Source organism: Symsagittifera roscoffensis, chromosome 1, assembly GCF_963678635.1.
Source record: "Symsagittifera roscoffensis chromosome 1, txSymRosc1.1, whole genome shotgun sequence".
Taxonomy (NCBI): domain Eukaryota; kingdom Metazoa; phylum Xenacoelomorpha; order Acoela; family Convolutidae; genus Symsagittifera; species Symsagittifera roscoffensis.
This window is the reverse complement of record NC_087062.1, coordinates 6,519,084-6,538,754: the sequence shown is the minus strand read 5'-3', so window position 1 is coordinate 6,538,754 and position 19,671 is coordinate 6,519,084. Positions and strand designations below refer to the sequence as shown.

At 36.4% G+C, this 19,671-nt stretch overlaps 2 protein-coding genes and 1 non-coding gene across 5 annotated transcripts in view; 2 read left to right on the top strand and 1 right to left on the bottom strand.

The window, feature by feature from the left end:
* LOC134843901 (uncharacterized) overlaps positions 1 to 19,671 on the bottom strand; it is a 681,357-nt gene that overhangs the window by 9,327 nt on the left and 652,359 nt on the right. Inside the window, exons 53-59 of the mRNA XM_063860276.1 lie at positions 8,585 to 8,831; positions 7,786 to 8,203; positions 7,350 to 7,553; positions 3,983 to 4,184; positions 2,918 to 3,447; positions 2,367 to 2,626; positions 1,292 to 1,589 (exon numbers count right to left, since the gene is read on the bottom strand). Of these exons, the coding sequence (XP_063716346.1) occupies positions 1,292 to 1,589; positions 2,367 to 2,626; positions 2,918 to 3,447; positions 3,983 to 4,184; positions 7,350 to 7,553; positions 7,786 to 8,203; positions 8,585 to 8,831 (2,159 nt within the window). The remainder of the gene's footprint in view (positions 1 to 1,291; positions 1,590 to 2,366; positions 2,627 to 2,917; positions 3,448 to 3,982; positions 4,185 to 7,349; positions 7,554 to 7,785; positions 8,204 to 8,584; positions 8,832 to 19,671) is intronic.
* On the top strand, positions 10,195 to 11,524 carry LOC134854402 (uncharacterized). Of its 3 annotated transcripts, none has more exons than XM_063870649.1 (3): positions 10,195 to 10,450; positions 10,711 to 10,954; positions 11,348 to 11,524. In XM_063870649.1, the coding sequence occupies exons 2-3, from the start codon at positions 10,716 to 10,718 to the stop codon at positions 11,457 to 11,459; spliced, it is 351 nt and encodes a 116-aa protein (XP_063726719.1). In that variant the 5' UTR covers positions 10,195 to 10,450; positions 10,711 to 10,715; the 3' UTR covers positions 11,460 to 11,524. The 3 variants fall into 3 exon arrangements, with proteins under 3 accessions (XP_063726719.1, XP_063726712.1, XP_063726728.1); XM_063870642.1 differs by having other exon boundaries at positions 10,679 to 10,954; XM_063870658.1 differs by having other exon boundaries at positions 10,195 to 10,462.
* Positions 19,100 to 19,171, top strand: Trnah-gug (transfer RNA histidin (anticodon GUG)). The gene has a single exon. It is a non-coding gene; the product is annotated as a tRNA-His (tRNA).

Here is a 19,671-nt window from a genome sequence, read left to right as displayed (position 1 = left end):
TAGGAAAAAAATTCAATGTAATCATAACTTTTTTTTGACAAAATTCAATTCTGCACAAACACGAACAAAATTGCGGTTTGTCATCATGCTAGCTTATAAGCCTTAAGATGGTGTCATCATTCCGTTTTTCTTCATAATTTTTTAAACAGAGGCGAAGAGGCTTCGCTTCGCAAACACTAGCAAGAATGCAAAGAAGCAGCTCTATAAAGTGCAATAAGAAAAGGTAGAAAAAGTCTTGAATTAATAAAAATTTGGCTACATCTCGTATTCGAACCTACTTCCTACTTCGACCTAGAAATTACGAATCTCACGCACTAACCACTCAGCCACGGAACCTTAACTATTACCAAACACTAGCCACACATAAAGCAGAGAACAGATGCTATGCTATTTCCAATGCTACAGTGAAATTTCCATATAAGTGAACATTTTCAATGAACATTTTTATTTGCAAGTTAGGTTAGAAAAAAAAGAAGGTTAGTACTAATACACTAGATGCTGCCAAGTGTAAAAACTATTAATGTTAACGCAGGAACTTAAAATAATTACTTATAAAAATATCAAAAAAATATCAATGTCAGTATACCAAGTTAAAATAACGAATGTTAAAATTTTTTAATGTCAATATTATAACTTAAAATAATTAATGTTAAAAAAATTAGTGCCAATATAGTCACTTACACAGAGGCGAGGCTTCGCTCCGAAAACCCTAGCGAGAACACGAAAAAAGCAGCTTCATAAAATGCAAAAAAAGTAGAAATAAGCCACGAATTAGTAAAAATTCGGCTACGTCTCGGATTCGATCTACAACCTAGAGATTTTAAATCTCACGAACTAACCACTCAGCCAAGGACGCTTTATTGATGACAAACACTAGCCACAAATAAACCAGAGAACAGATGTTATGAAATTTCCAATGCTAAGCGTCGTGATTATAAGCAAAATTGCCACTAAATACGAAAACACTTTCTACTTTCAATTAGCACTTTTTTGCGAGTTAGATTAGAAAAAAAAGAAGGTGCGTACTAAAACACTAGCTGCTCGCTAGTGTAAAAATAACTAAAATTAAAAACATGTCAACATAGTAATCCAAAATTAATAATGTTTTAAGGTTATAAATATTCACATAAAAATTATTACTGCTATAATTATTCAGGTAAAATTTATTAATGCTAAAGTTTTTAACGTTTCAATTATTCGTGTTAATTTTATTAATGTTATAATTATTCAAGTGATGATTATTACGGTTATCATTATAATTTAGAATGCACATGGAATGAGTAACTCTTGCCTGTTGGAGTAGCATGGACATCATATGGTTAGAACCACTCTCAGCCGAGCTAATCACAGTTGAGCTGAATCTGCTCGGAGGATGGTAAGGGAAGGAAAGCACTGTCGGCTCCACGAACAACGACGTCTCGTCTTCGGCAACATTGAGAAGCGAAGGCAAGTGGTCGTAACACAGATCAATGGACATCCTGGCTTGAGTGACCTCATTTTCAAGGTCAGGTGAGCCGCTGAAGGCACCGGGGACTAAGGGGCGGTACACACTGCCCAATGTCGAGATCCATTTGAAGGTCGATTCGTTCCTAGATAGTAAAAATGAGGGTAACTTTAAAGGCTATACAAAAAGGATTAAATCAATTCTAATTTGACTTGATTCCAAGTTCTAACTTTTGAGACAACTTTAAAATATTTTTTTTATATGTATAAAAAAATTTTAACCTTTCGAAAGGTACAAAAAGACGAAAACTTAACAAAAACTTGGAATCTGCCGAGTGATCTTGGTATAGCTTTTAGTTTTCTTACTAAAAATAGTTTTTAGTTTTCTACAGGCGAATATATGCGCTCGACTATAACTACCAGTATATAGTTATGCCAAATTTGTGGGCATTGTTTCTGCATTGAAAACTGGTCAAACTGAATTCTAATATCAATCTGAGCAGTTTTAAGTAAGTATAAACTTCGCTCAGATTCGTTGAAAGATAATTCACTGACTTAGAACTATTCTACTTAGCACTTAGCACAGTGGTAAGGCGTTCACTTTGAAATCGTCAGATCGTGTATTCGATCCCATGCCATGGCAATGATAGTGTATGAGGAAAAGCTCTCACTTGATCTCCAGCTTCAGGTCTACCACAACCTGACCAAATTTGGCTGCAATAGTGGTACCACGTAAAAGTTCTAGGCGCAAAAAAACGGCCTTGAGTCACAAAAAAACAGCTTCGCTCAGCAAAATAACACTGTCTGGAATGTGGGGAGATAATACAAATGGACTATCCTCGACAGGACTGTTAAGGCCTACTGATAGCTCCTCTGCGATTCGCAGGAACTACAATTATTATTATAATGATTATTCTACTGACTTGGTTCTGCACACAGCATTCAATCCTTGACTGGACACATCCAAATACGCAGCTGAAGTGAACTTGCCCCATTCACACTTATCCACAAACCACTCTCCCACCTGGTTTTTGTCTGTCAGATTGGCGGGGGGCAGAGGCACACTGTACAGGCGCAGACAGTTTACTCGCTCTTTCAGGTCTGATTTGACGAAGGCGTTCAGGAGGAGAGCTTTTACGTATAAGAAGTCGCTTTCGTTGGACAGAAGTCGCCCGTACACGTGCTATGAAACAAAAAATTAAAATTTGAATAAAAATTAATTTGTAGATAGTAAAGGTAGTTTATAATCCATTATAACGGAGTTTCAATCTTTTACAAATCGTCGTCTGTTCTTTTAATTTATTAACACTTTCATTATAAATTTTAATCGATGTTTAAGACGACTCAAAAATTATATGCAATAAATATTTGATTTAAGAATATTTCAAGAAAATTAAAAGCTAACGATCCTTGGATTATTCAATGTGTAACTAAACGAAAACTGCGAAAAGAAACTTAATAATTTTAAACTCACTTGAACCAAAAACTCCACGAGTTCTTCACTCGCTTTTTCTCTGCTGGTTCCCCTCATAACAGTCATAGAATCATCATCAATAATCTTGTTTAAAGAGCTACTTCCGCTATCATTTGGACCAACACTTGACAAAAACTTCTCAACCGCTTGAAGTAACTCTTGGCCCAAGAGCGCATAGACCTTGCTCAGCCCTTGTGTGGACAAACACTGTTTCGCCACGAGTATTCCATTAATCACACAAAGCGCCAGAACCGAGTTTCTAATCGTCGGATTTGAAGAGTTGACTCGGTTCCAGACATCATCAGGTATCATTTTGACACTCTGCCGAATCGCTTGACTCAAGAACTCAGGCTTCAGGTTTAGTTCCGAGCCATCGGAGCTCTGAGTCGTGGCGTCTATAAGATCGACTCCGAATTTAGGCTTGCCCAACATGGTGTCGTAAGATATGGCACATAAATTAACTGAGTTTGGAATGTTGAATTCGGCTTTGGGTTCGCCCAGAAGCCAGAGTTTGCAGTTGCAGTTCTTGACTAAAACCACGAAAAAATTATCGAAGAGGATCAAGTAAAATAATTTGTATTTAGCGGAGAAAAAATTTTCACATGTGTCTGTATGTGTGCCCCTATGTGTGACTATACTGATGCCACTGCATATCTGCATGTATGCCTTTTGCGTGCCTGTAATTGTTGAAGAGTTGACTCGAAGAAATCTATATGCGAAGAAATTACTTCGCTTACGCTTAACTTAAATGAAGGGATCTCGTTATTAATTTCACTCTTGTGGTTCCGCCTACTAACAAATATCCACCTCTACAAGTCACACATTTCGTCCCCTCAAATCGTAAACTAAGAAAGCGGCGGTTAATTAACTGTGTAATAAGTTAGGGGCGAAATGTGCCACTAAATTTAAGAGGGGCGAAATATGTGTTGGGCGAAACGTGGGACATTCCCCTACATGAGGGACATTCCCTTAAAATGTTCCATCTAGTAGCGAACTTTCCCCCTTTAACAAAAATGAGGGGGGATTTAAAGAGATCCGAAAGAACCCGTTTTGATCTTGACTGACCTTCAGATTGGGTGACGTGGACTAAGGTGTAGAAGAACCTCTGGAGGAATTGTGTGTCTGTTGAGGAGAAGTTTCTCACCACCACCCAATCCGCATCTCTGGACTGTCCCAGTTTCCTCTCAACCATCTCCAGCATGTGAGTGGTACTCGGTGCAGTCACTGGGTCTATCACACTCACTTTCACCTGTTCGTCCACCGCCAGCTGAAACAAAAAAGAGTTGCTTTGAGCGTTAAAGTTTTTTTTTTGCACTTTTCCAGAAATATAAAAAAAACGACACGGCCTAGATATGTAAAATAATTGACACTTTAATAATTTAGTCTAAGACGCGGTTGTTTTTAATGTCAGAAATCGTTCTTTATTAAACAAATATAGGAATCTAAACAAAAAGATTGTAAGCGAACAATTTACATAGAACAAACTTGGACTTTGCAAACAAAAGCAAAAATGGCAAATAGGAATTTGAAACAGCAAGAAAAAACAAAAATTAGTCTGAAAAGAAAACAAGACTGCTCGTATCAGGGCGAAGCCCTGAAAGTTCTGACTGCCTTTTAAGTTTTTATGGAGCAGTAATAACATTAAAAAATTAAATGTAATAAAATTTAAAAAAAAAAAATTTCATTTTGAAATTTTTAAATGAAAATCATCCCCCACACGCCATTATAAGTACAAAAAGATAAATTTAGCTCCTTGTAATAAATCAATTATGGCAAATAAGCTTCTTTCAACCAATTTGGAACGATTTTAAGACGGATTAACTCTCCGCTTACGCGTTAATAGCGCGAAATATATCGCGCGTTAATTGTCCCAAATTGGCCAAAATGGAAATCTTTAAACCCCCATAATTTTACAAAAAATGATCACAGATGAAATATCTTTTCAAATTTGAGCTCAAGACAACAATACCTTTTGAATGATATGAAAAATTCCGTCCAAAATGCTAGTTAAAAAGTCGAAATTTGTCTGAAGAAAAAAAAACCCACCCCGAGCACAAATATTCCGTTACTTTCGTATCGAAAGTCGGAACAATAAGATTTCTCGTATATCAGGACAAGTCCCCTAATATTACATCTGCCCTTTAATTGTTCTCCAATTATATTTGGCCTGAAAAATTTTCATGTCTGTACAAAACAGTCCAATGCAAAACAGTCCGGAAAAGTATGAAAACGAACGAAAAAACCGTCCGAAAATCAGTCCCAAAAAAAATTTGTTTTTGTTGCGACTTTTGATACGAAAGAAACGGAATATTTGTGCTCGGGTGGGTTTTTTTTTCTCCAGACAAATTTCGACTTTTTAACTAGCCATTTTTGACAGAATTTTTTATATCATTCGAAAGCTATTGTTGTCCTGAGCTTAAATTGGAAAAGATATTTCACCTGTGATCGTTTTTCGTAAAGTTATGAGGGTTTAAAGATTGCCATTTTGACCAATTTGGGACAATTAACACGCGATATAATTCGCGCTATTAACGCGTAAGCGGAGATTTAATCCGTCTTAGAAATCGTTCCAAATTGGTTGAAAGATGCTTATTTGCCATAATTGATTTATTACAAGGAGCGAAATCTATCTTTTTTTTACTTTATATGGCGTGTGGGGGAATGATTTTCATTTAAAAAAACTTCAAATTTTAGAAAAAAAAATTTAATTTAATTTTTTTTAGAATTAATTTTTTTTGTGATTACTGCTCATGAAATCTTAAAAGGCAGTCGGAACATTCAGGGCTTCGCCCTGATACGAGCAGTCTTGTTTCTCTTCAAAATGCATACAGTGCTGATTTAAATTTTCCGCACAAAATGCAAAAAACTTGAAACTTCAAACGCAATTTCCTCAAATTGGATTAAGATTAGACAAAACGTGATGGGAACAAAAGTTGCTTAGAATTTCACTAGAAATAATATGGTGCAAAATTTTACCCTAAAAATGGCTCTTTTGGTTTTTTAAATTAATCAAGAAAAACGCAATTTCTAGGACGGATTAATTCTACGCTTACGCGTTAATAGCTCGAAATATATCGCGCGTTAATTGTCCCAAGTTGGTAAAAATGGCAATCCTTAAACCCCCATAACTTTACGAAAAAAGATCGCAGGTGAAATACCTTTTCCAATTTAAGCTCAAGACAACAATACCTTTTGAACGATATAAAAAACTCCGTCAAAAGTCGCCAGTTAAAAATTCGAAATTTGTCTGAAGAAAAAAATCCACCCCGAGCACAATTGTTCCGTTACTTTCGCTATGAAAGTAGGAACAAAAACTCGCATTATAAGAAAAGCGTTTTTATGTAAAGTTCAGTATGTATGCTTGAAAAATAAATTAATTTTAAATAGCGGAAATTCGCTCACATCAACACAAATGCTTCAATTACTCAGTTTTGATTTCAAAGTTTGACCGAGCTAAAACTAAACTGAATCTTTTGCTTCCACAAGCCAAGCCAGCAAGTACCAAAAATAGCCCAAAGATGGAAAAAAATTCAAGGAACGCGAGGCTTGTGTTTTGAAAAAAACTTCAACAATCGAACTTCAAAGGAAACAGGGCTGCTCGTATCAGGGCGAAGACCTGAATGTTCCGACTGCCTTTTAAGGTCTATGGAGCAGTGATAACATGAAAAATTTGAATGTAATAAAAGAAAACGATTTTTTTTATTTTAGATTTGTGAAAATCATCCCCCCACACGCCATATAAAAACAAAGTGATAGAATTCGCTCCTAGTAGCAAATAAATTATGAAAAATAAGCTTCCTACAACCAATTTGGAAAGATTTTTAAGATGGATTAAATCTCCGCTAACGCTTTAATAGAGCGAAATATATTGCGCGTTAATTGTCCCAAATCGGCCAAAATTACAATCTTTAAACCACCATAACTTTACGAAAAAAGATCACAGCTAAAATATCTTTTCAAAATTAATCTTCAAACATCTATACTTTTTGAATATAACAAATTCTGTCAAAAATAGCTAGTTAAAAGTCGAAATTTGTCTGAAGAAAAAAAACCTCATCGGGCACAAATATTCTGTTACTTTCGTATCGAAAGTCAGAACAAAATTACATACGTTTAAAGCTCTTTGAATTTCAAGAATAATTTATGATAGACATTTTTATGATAATGAATCCAAATTGATAAAACTGGATTAATTTTTTAGTTCAGGTAGGAAATCTAAAAAAATAAAACCCACTTTTGAAACTAGAAGTTGTTTTTTTGTTGTTGCTGGAGGCGAAAAATAATTTATTCCTAAAAGAAACCAAGACCTATATAAGTGTCTTGACTATGTTCATTGACACTCAGTAGCTTGCGCATAGAACGAATACCTCACGCGCTGAGCATGATAGAAAAAAGCATGATCCGCACATATAGTAAGTAGTACTTTTTTTACCTCAGCTAATTTCTCAATTCGCTCGACCAGATCGTCTTCGATGTTCATGTGCTCCACATTCGATAGATTTGCAGTGGACTCCAAGCCGGTTCCAGGAAGAGACACGACAAAGCCAGGGTTGGACTTGATAAGATCCAACAACTGGGAGTCCGGCTTCTCATCTGCGTTCGAACTCATCATGTCGTTTATGATTGGCAAGTTGTCCTATAACACTCGTATTTTAAAATAACTATCAGGGACTTAATTTAAAGTTCGAAAATAATCTAAAATTGTGATTTTAAGAAAATTTTGGAACATTCATAGTTATTTCATTCACAGTTTACATTCATTCACTGTTTTTGTTAAATTTAGTCAGATTACAGAGCTGTTCAAAGGCAATGAAAATTCCCATATCGTCATAAAACTTATAATCAAACCGCTATCTATTTTGATTTACCTGGGCAAAGAGTTTGAGTGCGGCACAAAACCTGTCGGGTCTCAAGAGGCGAATCACAATCAGCTTGTGAATATCCTTCCAATCTTCGTCATTGTCTCTCGGCATTGGAAAACTCTCGCACTGTTCCCTCATAAACCAGTCCTTCCACTCGTCGTGGTGCTCAACTACTTCACGACACAGTCCGTTAAGAGGCGAGTCCTGCAGAAGCGAGACAGTAATAACGTCATCGAACCTGTCCTTCGGCAGCCAATCAGGAAGGGTTGCCGAGATTCCGAAGTCTTCGAGACCTTTGGAATCCATGCGTTCCTGAAGATTCCCGTAGAAGAGGAAGATTATTTCGTCGTTTGTAATATCAGACCATTTCATTTTGAGAGCGAGGAACGCTGAGAAAATGAGACGATGTTCTGGGGTCAAACTCCTAAAAAGATCCGAAATATTAATGATTGAGAGCGATACCCGCAACTATCACGTCTGGCTGTCATTCAAAATAATGAACACATCCATCAAATTTCGGAATATCGATACAAATTTGAATCAATTTGTACAGTTAATGCCGAAATGTTGATTGGTGCAATATTTTTTGGCCATAGAAATTGAACGAAGATAAATAAACTAAAGCTGCTCTTTTTGAAGTCAAAATTCAATTTTTCACTCAATTCAGCACGTGAGGTGCTCGCGGTCATCGCTTGGGCCAATGGATTGGCTTTAACTATAAAACATTAAGAACAGTATCTGCGAAGCGAGCAGTTATTTACTGTTAATTACAATTTTTGCAATATTGGTGAAATTAAGTTCTTACTTGGAAATAAATGCAAACAGTTTCTCTGTGAGTTCGTTTTCGATTTTCTTCACTCGGTTTCCGGGTTGACTCGAATAGTCGGCGGATTGGAGACGCAACACCTGTTCTGTCTCTGCAAACCCGAAATCATCTTCGCCTGCCGCAACGTTTTCGGCCGAGTCGCCGTCGGCTTGTTCGTCCGTAGAGGAGTCATCGCCGTCGTCGTCACTCTTTCCGTTAGAACCCGAGGTACTTCCGTTGTCCTCGTCTAAAAAAAGATCCGAACTAATAAAATTTGTATTCAAACGCCATTTCCTCGTTTTTTCTCTTAGCTGACTTGCTCTGGAAAAAACTTTAGTCCCTTTGTCGAGGTGTTTGACTCAACTTTCAACCAACTCGGCTGAAAATCACTGTTTCCTCCAATGAAAAATAAGTTTAACAAAAATAATATTAAAAAAATAATTGCATGCAGTTCTTAAGCAGAGGCACAACAGCGGTTCTCCGTGATGGGTGATCAGCTCGTATTTTAGGCCTTTCCCTTGTGGATAAATTGTCTGAAATTAACTTAAATATAAGTTTCAAACTTGCAATCGTTTCAGATCATTACTGCAGCTTTCTAAAACATATATGTTGAAAAAAAATCTACACCCAAAATTTATCGTTCCGACTTTCCAAGAAAATGCGGAATATCTATGCTTGGGGTAGGTTTTTTCCGATTTTCAAAGAAAATGAGGCATATATATGTTTGTGGTTTTTTATTCAGACCATTTCTTAGAGAAATTTCCCTCTAGTGATCGATCCACGGATCTTCGTGTTCCCTGAAGTGGCGCGCTCACCATTCGTCTATCCTCTCTTAACGATCGCGGTGAAACGCTCACTAATAGACTAACGTGACTATAAGAGCGCTGTGACACTTTGAGGCTGAAAGTTTAACGCGCATTATTTACGAGTGGCGAATGGTGGCGTCCCTCATGCTTGAAGGACCGAATGCTTGAAATTAATTTCAGCTTACTTTCAGCCAATCAAAATTGAGTATTCAAAATCTCAAAGTAAATCGCGAAAATCTCAAAGTACGAAAATAAATCCAGGTCATTAGTGTTAATATTGACCGATTAGATAATATGCAGATGAGTTTTCATGACTAAAAAATTCTGATGATTTTGACCTCATTAATCTTGATGATTATCTGAATAGTATTGCGGTTGTAACCCGCAATTTGTAATATTTTTGACGCGGCGTATTAATGCGTTCCAAATTGAACTGGGGCAAGACATTTGGTCAAATCATTCGAACACAAGACGCTATATACATCTCTTTGTAGCTTACATTAGCATGCGGGAGGATAAATTGAAGGAAAAAGATTGTAGTAAAACCTTGGTTTTATTTTTTTGATTATTTCGTCAATTTTCCACCCAAAAAACTTTTAAATTGGCTCTAAAATGCAGGTCAATCTTGAGGGCTTTGCCCTGATACACGAGCAGTCTTGTTGTCAATTTGAACCAGTTTGAACCAGTTTATTGTCAATTTGAACCAAGCTCAAATACCAGTTATATAGTACGTACGTAAGCAGATTTAGTTTTTCTATATGAGCAGCTCAATATACTTCTCATATACATGTTTCGAAAATTATATGGACGATTATCAAGAGATTTATATCCAGACATACATAATTAACCGGTCCTTTGACGCTCTTCTAGTTTTGCATCACAAAACAGACGGTTGAACAGAACACAATTGGTATTTAATAAAAAAAATCGTGCTATTTAGAAAAAAGAACTAACTAATCACGCAATTAAAGCTGATAAATTGTCATTTTGTAAATTGGTCTTTTTATAAATTTTAATAACTCGTGCTCCATTAAAACTCGGAAGCCAAAGGAACCAGCCGGTAACAACTCGGGTATTTTTTGTTTTACGGCCCAAAAATTACCAATTTTCTAATTGAACTTTAATGCAAATTCAGATTATGTTTTTAATGCAAATTCAGCTAATATCAGCTAATGATTTTAATGCAAATTCAGCTAATATTTTGTTGAAAATAAGTCCAACCAATTAAATTCGAGCAATACTCCAATTTTCAAATTAACAAATAAATTAGTTTTGAGCCGTATAACAGAAAATACCCCAAAATTCCCAAACCCGAATCAGCCAGAATGAGTGGTGAAAAAGAATCGACGAAAAGCGTGGCGGAAATCACGAGTCATGACGTGTACCCCTATGCTGGCCCGACGGACGACCGCAGTTTGAGACACCTGTACAGTGGGCCGAACGGAGAGAGACACCAGAAGGTGAAGGTGTTGCAGGGGGGTGGGGATAGCGGCGTGATGGGCTATGTGGGCTCCCCCTGCGATATCTCAAATGAGTCATCATCCAGTCTAGATTACATATTCAGGTATATTCAGTTAGATTTATGTCATTTACACCAACTAGGAGGAAATGGTGAAGGTTGCAGCTGTTCAGCTATTCATGGAAAACCACTGTTTTGCCTCTGGCTAATAATTACATCAAACTTGCCGATTGCTGAGAAAAACTGGACCTATTAGCAAAACTATCCTCAGCTTGAGGCCCGCCATGATCCATACTCGTCGCCTGTGGGCGTGGAAACTTTGACCTTCCTTCAAAAATAACGAAAAAAATATTGCATGTAATTCGTAACCAGGGACACAGGAGCGGTTCTCCAAAAATCGAAAAAAATATCGAAAACTGTTTCCTTCTCTCGTTGAGTGTAATGTTTACTGCAATATGCTATAATGTAACACTTTTTACTAAAATTGCAAATTTTTAGAGGCTCTAGACCGACTTATCAGCGACGTCACGAGAGGGTGGGGGAGGTCGGCTTCAATCTAGCAGCACTTCAAAAACTGGCCGCGCAGAAACAGCAAGCAGAGTCAAAATGATTGGAGAAAGAACAAAAACTTGACTGCCACATAAAAATGTTTGTTTTCAAATAGCTTATTTTATATAGAACAAAAAATTCAAATTATTAATCATCTGAACAACTTCAAAGTATCAGTGAATAATCTATTAGCGCAGGCTGTTCAAAAAACTTGAGGGGATTTATCAGACAGACTTTTGACGAGACTTTCCTCCTTAACACAACTAAAAGCAGGGGCGGATCTGGGATTTTCTCGAGGGCGGGGGACCTTTTTTGTCAAACTTTTTTTTTCAAGTCGACCAAATTGATTTTCCGAGCACTACCAGAACACTATAAAGACCGTATTTTGACAAATACTTTTGCTCCGAAGACAAATTTTTGAAGAAAAAAAAACGGGTCAAGAAAGCCGTTTTTGGGCACTTTTTGAAAAATTTTGACTAAAAAATTGAGTTTTTTCAGCGCGCACTTCCCTCTCAAAATTAGTACATATTCGCAACGAAAGCCCCTTTAGAAAAGTTTTAGGTTTGGTCGGCCTAAAATGGATGTCATAAAATAATACCAAAGGGGGATTCTTTTTCTTTGGTTGGTGAGGGGGTCGAATACCTGAGGGTGTGAGAACGTCCATCACCCCCCCCCCCCCGCATCTCTGCAAATCAGTAAGCACGGAAACTAGAAAACACGACTCAAGCTCAATTGATAGTAAAAATTCAACTCTTGCCTTGTCACATAATGTGACCATTTCTCATCAAAATAAAAGAAGGATGATTGCTGCTTTAGGCAGTGGTCGTTAAAAAAATTTACTCATTCAAATACTTCATGCAATAAAATTCAAATGAAGCAGTCTTCACGAATCAAACAGCCTTAAAAAATAGTAAAAGTAACGATTGACTTTGGTTTCAACTTCGTGTTTAAAACTTTCACTATCAGATGGCATGAAAAAAATTAGCGCCATAAACGAATAGTGGCCAGCAAGTGATCAATTCTCAGCCATTTTTTTACATGTTCATTTTTACGAAGCTAAAATTCATTATAAATACTAATTGCATATTTTGTTGACTTCAACAGTGTTTACAGAACGAGTAGTTTCGAGCAAAAAAGCGTGCGACTGACAAGTATGACAGCTAGTTTAATTTCTGAATTAATAATCTCAAGATTGATAACTCTCCTCTGATTCTCTTCTATTTTGAAAATGTTTTACAATTTTGCTGGTCTGTTGAAGGACACCCATGTTTTTTTGTAACTGCAAAAATCTTTTGACACTCACCGCTTTTCTGTCAGAGGAATGCACACTTATAAATCTTCCGAAATCAAACACCAAATGAACACCAGCTGAAATCAAACTCAGTACAGCCTTTTTTTTGGATATATCATTGCTTGCGACGGAGTTTTTTTAAGTACTAAAACAACTCTGCATCTGTGCACAAGTAAGTTTAAATGAAAGGGCACACCAAAATTCGTAATGAAAACAATTTGAAATTTAGTAAATCTTGCTTTCTCTCTCTCTCAATCTCCCTCTCCCATATCCCTATCCCTCTCACTCTTCCTGTCCCCTTTCCCCCTCCCTCTCTCCCTCTCTCCCTCCCTCATTCCCTCCCTCGTTTTCTCTCTCTCTCTCTCTCTCTCTCTCTAACTCTCAATCTCAGATTTGGCAAAGTCGTTTTTGAAAAGTGAAAAATTTTCCAAAAAACGGTCACCAAATAGCCACATTTGACTTTGTTTAAACCTTTTCTATATATATTAACTGACAAACGATATCCACAGGCTGCTGCGTTGGCTCTCAAAGCCTGACATTTTCGGTCATATTTAAGAAAAATTGCTCCAGATTTCCACGTAATCAAAAGGTTCTGTTGTGGCCAATCAATATCATAGATACTTAAGGTTGGATAAAAAACTGTTGCGAGATACTGTTTTTTTGTCATTGACAGAAAAATTAGTCATTTTGATAAACAGACTTTTTAGTGCAGGAAAAAAAGACTAAAAACGAATTGAAAAAAAAATTTCTGGTTTCAGAAGCTCTAGGTTTACGCCTTAAAAGCCTGTGTGCCAAGAAATATCTTTGAATAAAAAAACTCACTTTCTTTCAAAACAAGCTAAAAGTCAGCCCCGATGAAACTTACGAATTTTTGACATCATTTCGGATAAAATCTAATTTAGTTTCTATTTGTGAAAAAAAAACATGATCAAAGCTTTGGAGAGGTGGCTGACATTATGGTTCATTTGAATAAACGCAAGCTTTTCACTTTTTCTTATTCTACTTTTGCTCTTTGAGTAAAGAAAAAAATTGCAAAAAGCAGAGCGCAGCTATATAAAAATTAATTTTGTAAAAACCTGAAGTAAATTTAAAAATTTTCTTGAAGACAATGGAGGAAGCGTACGTTACATCTTATTGATGTAAAGTACGCTCCCTACATTGCTAAAAAATTTCCATGAAAAAGGGTATTTAATATGTATTTTGCTGAAGTGACCGATTAGTTAAATTTCTCTTATGAAAAAAATTTAGTCGTTTGCTGCGCAAAAATCGATGAATTAACAGAAAAAAAAACTTGTAATTTTTACTGACAAAGCACACAAACAAATATAATTCTGCAAAGCGCACCAGATAATCATATCTGGTAAAAATTGACAAAATATTTCTGCTCGGCGCGATTTTGCTGCTAACAATATTCGACAACTTTTAAACTAGCCAATTTCGATGGAATTTTTAAATATCACTTGAAAAGTATGGTTCTCGATTTCCAATTTAACAATTTTTCAATTGTTTTCGAAATCTTTCTAATTAGTTTTTAAGCGAGCACTACTCCCAAAAAGCAGTCGAAACAATCAGGGCTTCGATACAAACACTCTGATTCAAATTTCGTTTTATTAAAGCATTTAATTTCAGCCAATCAGATTTGAACATAGTCATTTCGGGTTTCAGTTTTTTGATGTTTGGGAGTTTGGGGGCGAATACGACCTCCCCGGTACAATTGTGATAGAGGGGTCCCAAGCAACTAACAGGGTCCATATTGTAAAAAGTACTTCAACATTTTCAAGATATGTCTTCGGTAATGCAATTTGCAATTTAAAGCATCCAATAAGTGAGCGCAAATGAGGTGGACCGGCCTATTAGCATGTGTTAATTTGCATGCCCATGTCAAAGCATTTAATTTGAAGGTTTGCTTTTTCACGTTTTGTTTGCTCAAATTTGCAATTTAAAACAGCGTGCACTTAGTCGGATGTTTAATTAGGCGAAAGACAACTTTTCAATTCCCTGTTAAAACACGTGGTGCACGAAAACTTGGACTACTTTGTTATTCGCCTGAAAGCACACCCAGTTAAAGAAATAAATTTGTGCTAATAGGCAAACATGCTAGTCGCTACGCTTTCGCAAATGAAGCAGGGCAATAATAAGTCTGAGAAAAAAGGATCAACCGTACAATACCCCCTTTCTAAATCGAAGAGAAAATATGGAGAATTATTTGAGGAAAATAACCTAAATTATAGCCTATATTTAGACAAAATTAATTGTTTTTTAAGTAAAAAAAATTGATTGGAATTATATCAACTGAATTTATTAACAGCATTCAAATGCAATCCTACATAAAAAATTTGAAAACCAATTTTAATTGTGCGCGTTTTTTCTCTTCAAAATGCATACAGTGCTGATTTAAATTTTCCGCACAAAATGCAAAAAACTTGAAACTTCAAACGCAATTTCCTCAAATTGGATTAAGATTAGACAAAACGTGATGGGAACAAAAGTAGCTTAGAATTTCACTAGAAATAATATGATGCAAAATTTTACCCCAAAAATGGGTCTTTAGGCTTTTTTTAATTAATCAACAAATACGCTGATACCATTTGTTAATTGATGAGAAAATTATATCTCAAAAAGCCTATTACTCAGCCCAAAAAAGTTCTAGAAGGGTTAGGTTCTCTTATACATGTTTCTCTTAAACAGGTTTTTGGAGATTTGGCCTTTGTAGAACTGTGTTGGGCTGTTCAAGAGGCTTTTTGATAAAATTTTCTCGTCGATTAACAAATGTGCTTCAGCGTAATTCTTGATTAATCGCAAAAAAAACATTGAACCATTTTTGGTAAAATTTTGGTTGAGAATTTCGGAGAAAAAATTGCACCATATTACTTCTGGTGAAAATCTAAGCAATTTTTGTTCTCTTCACTTTTTGTCTTATCTTAACCCAATCAAATAAGAGAAACGAACTATACTTAGACAGGCTGGACAGCCTTTCATAGATCCTCTGCGACTAGCAGAAACGACAATTATTATTATTATTATTATTATTATTATTATTAGTTTCAGAAAAACGCGTTTAAAATTTCAAATTTTGTTCGTTTTGACCGGTTCATTCAAATCAGCACTGTACTTCTACTTTTAATTTTCAAAATTAAAAGTGGCTAGAAGTGACATTCTACTGTTGGTGACTTAGGGGGGGATTGTGCGGTTGATTAGCGAAAAATTATGGGCGAGAAACATTATTCATCCCCAAAATTTGGCTGCTGCAAATTTTGGGGATGATCCCTCTATCGTCTCTTACTACGCTCTTTTTTCTTTTCCAACCACTTGCGAAATTTTACTAGTAAGCTTACTGTTCATAGTCCGTTTTTTAGCAAAAATAGACAAAACTGCTCGTATCAGGTCGAAGCCCTGAATGTTCCGACTGCCTTTTAAGGTTTATGGAGCAGTAATAACCTTAAAAAATTCATTGAAATAAAACAAAATGAAAAATTTTTTTTCTAAAATTTGAAACTTTTTATGAAAATCATCCCCACGCGCCATATAAATTACAAGAGGATAGATTTCGCTCTTCGTAACAAAGCAATTATGGCAAATAAGCATCTTTTAACCAATTTGGAACGATTTCTAAAACGTATTAACTCTCCGCTTACGCGTTAATAGCGCAAAATATATCGCGCGTTAATTGTCCCAAATTGCAATCTTTAAGCCCCGTAACTTTACGAAAAATGATCACAGGTAAAATATCTTTTCAAATTTGAGCTCAGGACAACAATACCTTTCGAATGATAGAAAAAAATTCCGTCAAAAATGGCTAGTTAAAAAGTCGAAATTTGTCTGAAGAAAAAAAAACCACCCCGAGCACAAATATTCCGTTACTTTCGTATCGAAACTCGGAACAAAAACTGGCATGCAGTCTAACCAAGGCAATGACAAACATATTTGGTCTTCATACATTAGCTTGTAACACCGAATGTTCCACGTTTCGCCCCACACACATTACGCCCCTAATAGTTTCACACATTTAATCCTCGCACGTTTTGCCAACTTATTGTTCCGACTTTCGATACGAAAGTAACGGAATATTTGTGCTCGGGGTGGGTTTTTTTTTCTTCAGACAAATTTCGACTTTTTAACTAGCCATTTTTGACGGAATTTTTTTATATCATTCGAAAGGTATTGTTGTCTTGAGCTCAAATTTGAAAAGATATTTTATCTGTGACCATTTTTCGTAAAGTTGCGGGGGTTAAGAGATTGCCATTTTGGCCAGTTTGGGACAATTAACGCGTGATATATTTCGCGCTATTAACGCGTAAGCGGAGAGTTAATCCCTCTTAGAAATTGTTCCAAATTGGTTGAAAGAAGCTTATTTGCCACAATTGATTTGTTACAAGGAGCGAATTCTATCCTTTTGTACTTTGTATGGCGTGTGGGGGGATGATTTTAATAAAAAATTTCAAATTCTATAAATTTTTTTTTCATTTTGTTTTATTTCATTTATTTTTTTAAATGTTATTACTGCTCGATATACCTTAAAAGGCAGTCGGAACATTCAGGGCTTTGCGCTGATACGAGCAGTCTTGTTACACCGTTTATTAACAGCCGCTTTCTCAGCTCACGATTTGAGGGGCGAAATGTGTGGGGCGAAATGTGCCAATATTTTCATGTGGGGCGTTAATTGTCCCAAATTGCAATCTTTAAGCCCCGTAACTTTACGAAAAATGATCACAGGTAAAATATCTTTTCAAATTTGAGCTCAGGACAACAATACCTTTCGAATGATATAAAAAAATTCCGTCAAAAATGGCTAGTTAAAAAGTCGAAATTTGTCTGAAGAAAAAAAACCCACCCCGAGCACAAATATTCCGTTACTTTCGTATCGAAACTCGGAACAAAAACTGGCATGCAGTCTAACTAAGGCAATGACAAACATATTTGGTCTTCATACATTACCTTGTAACACCGAATGTTCCACGTTTCGCCCCACACACATTACGCCCCTAATAGTTTCACACATTTAATCCTCGCACGTTTTGCCAACTTATTGTTCCGACTTTCGATACGAAAGTAACGGAATATTTGTGCTCGGGGTGGGTTTTTTTTTCTTCAGACAAATTTCGACTTTTTAACTAGCCATTTTTGACGGAATTTTTTTATATCATTCGAAAGGTATTGTTGTCTTGAGCTCAAATTTGAAAAGATATTTTATCTGTGACCATTTTTCGTAAAGTTGCGGGGGTTAAGAGATTGCCATTTTGGCCAATTTGGGACAATTAACGCGTGATATATTTCGCGCTATTAACGCGTAAGCGGAGAGTTAATCCCTCTTAGAAATTGTTCCAAATTGGTTGAAAGAAGCTTATTTGCCACAATTGATTTGTTACAAGGAGCGAATTCTATCCTTTTGTACTTTGTATGGCGTGTGGGGGGATGATTTTAATAAAAAATTTCAAATTTTAGAAATTTTTTTTTTTCATTTTGTTTTATTTCATTTACTTTTTTTAATGTTATTACTGCTCGATATACCTTAAAAGGCAGTCGGAACATTCAGGGCTTTGCGCTGATACGAGCAGTCTTGTTACACCGTTAATTAACAGCCGCTTTCTCAGCTCACGATTTGAGGGGCGAAATGTGTGGGGCGAAATGTGCCAATATTTTCATGTGGGGCGAAATGAGCGAGGGGCGAAATGTGTGGTGAATATGGCTCTTTTTCCTTTTCCCCCCACCTGCTAGTTTTTATATATGAAGTTACTGTTCACTTTGTCCGATTGTCATGAAAATTGACATGCAGACTAATTAGGCCATGACAAACATATTTTGTCATCATAATAAACCTCGTAAAACCACTTGTTAGACCATAAAGTTCATGTTTGAGTGAGGTGGGGGGGGGGGGGAGGAAAAAGAGCCGAATATACCTGTAAAACCGCTCGTTACCCCATAAAAATGATGCTTATGTGGACTTTTTCCTTTTCCCCCCACCTGCCAATTTTTACAGGTAAAATTTTGTCTACGTTGTCCGATTGTTACAAAAATTGGCATGCGGACTAATAATAAGGCTTGAGTGTGTAAAAATTGATGCTTATGAGTGTGGCGTGTTGGGAGTAGGGGGGGGGGGGGGGGGGCTTGGTGGTTAGGAAAAAGAGCCCTTATGTGAGGTGGGGGGAAGGCGAAACAATTGTACCATAGTTGTACCTTGAACGAATCGGCACTATCAATCACTATTTCAGTGCCATGCAACTTGATATCCGTTATCTTATCGTCTTATACTTATACTTATCACCTTGAATGAGTTCTAATACACATCCAAATCCGACAATGCATTATTCTAACCTATTTAACTTGCGTAGTAAATGAAGCCATATTTGTAAATGAAGCATGACTCTTGTACACCGCTCAGTTGATATCACGCAATTATTCATTGCTAATCGGTCCAGATCGTCTAGTGGTTAGGACATTGCGTTGTGGCCGCAATAACCCAGGTTCGAATCCTGGTCTGGACATATATTTTGCGATTCTTTCATACCTTACATTATTGTATCTAGTATAGTAAGACCTCGATCCATAAATATTTTACGGCTCTTTTCCAGTTTCTCACCCCCTCCAAAAATTACAAAATTAAGCTGTTTAACAATTGTTCACACGGCATTTTGCATGAAAGAAATGTTCATCAGCATTTTGCATGAAAGACTCTCTTTTCTTTAACCGCCCACCTACAAATTTTTACCAAAACTTTTTTGTTCACATTGTCGGATTGTTACAAAAATTGGAATTTCGGACAAATGGCTCTTTTTCCTTCCCCCCCCCCCCCCCACCTCACAATAAATTTTCATAACAATCGGACAATGTGGTCAATAAATTTACATGTAAAAAATTGCAGGTGGGGGGGGGGGGGGGAAGGAAAAAGAGCCGGACAAATTAGGCTATGAGAAATATATTTATTCTTCATATTTAACCTTGCAAAACTACGTCGTCGGTTACAACGTAAAATCGATGCATATGT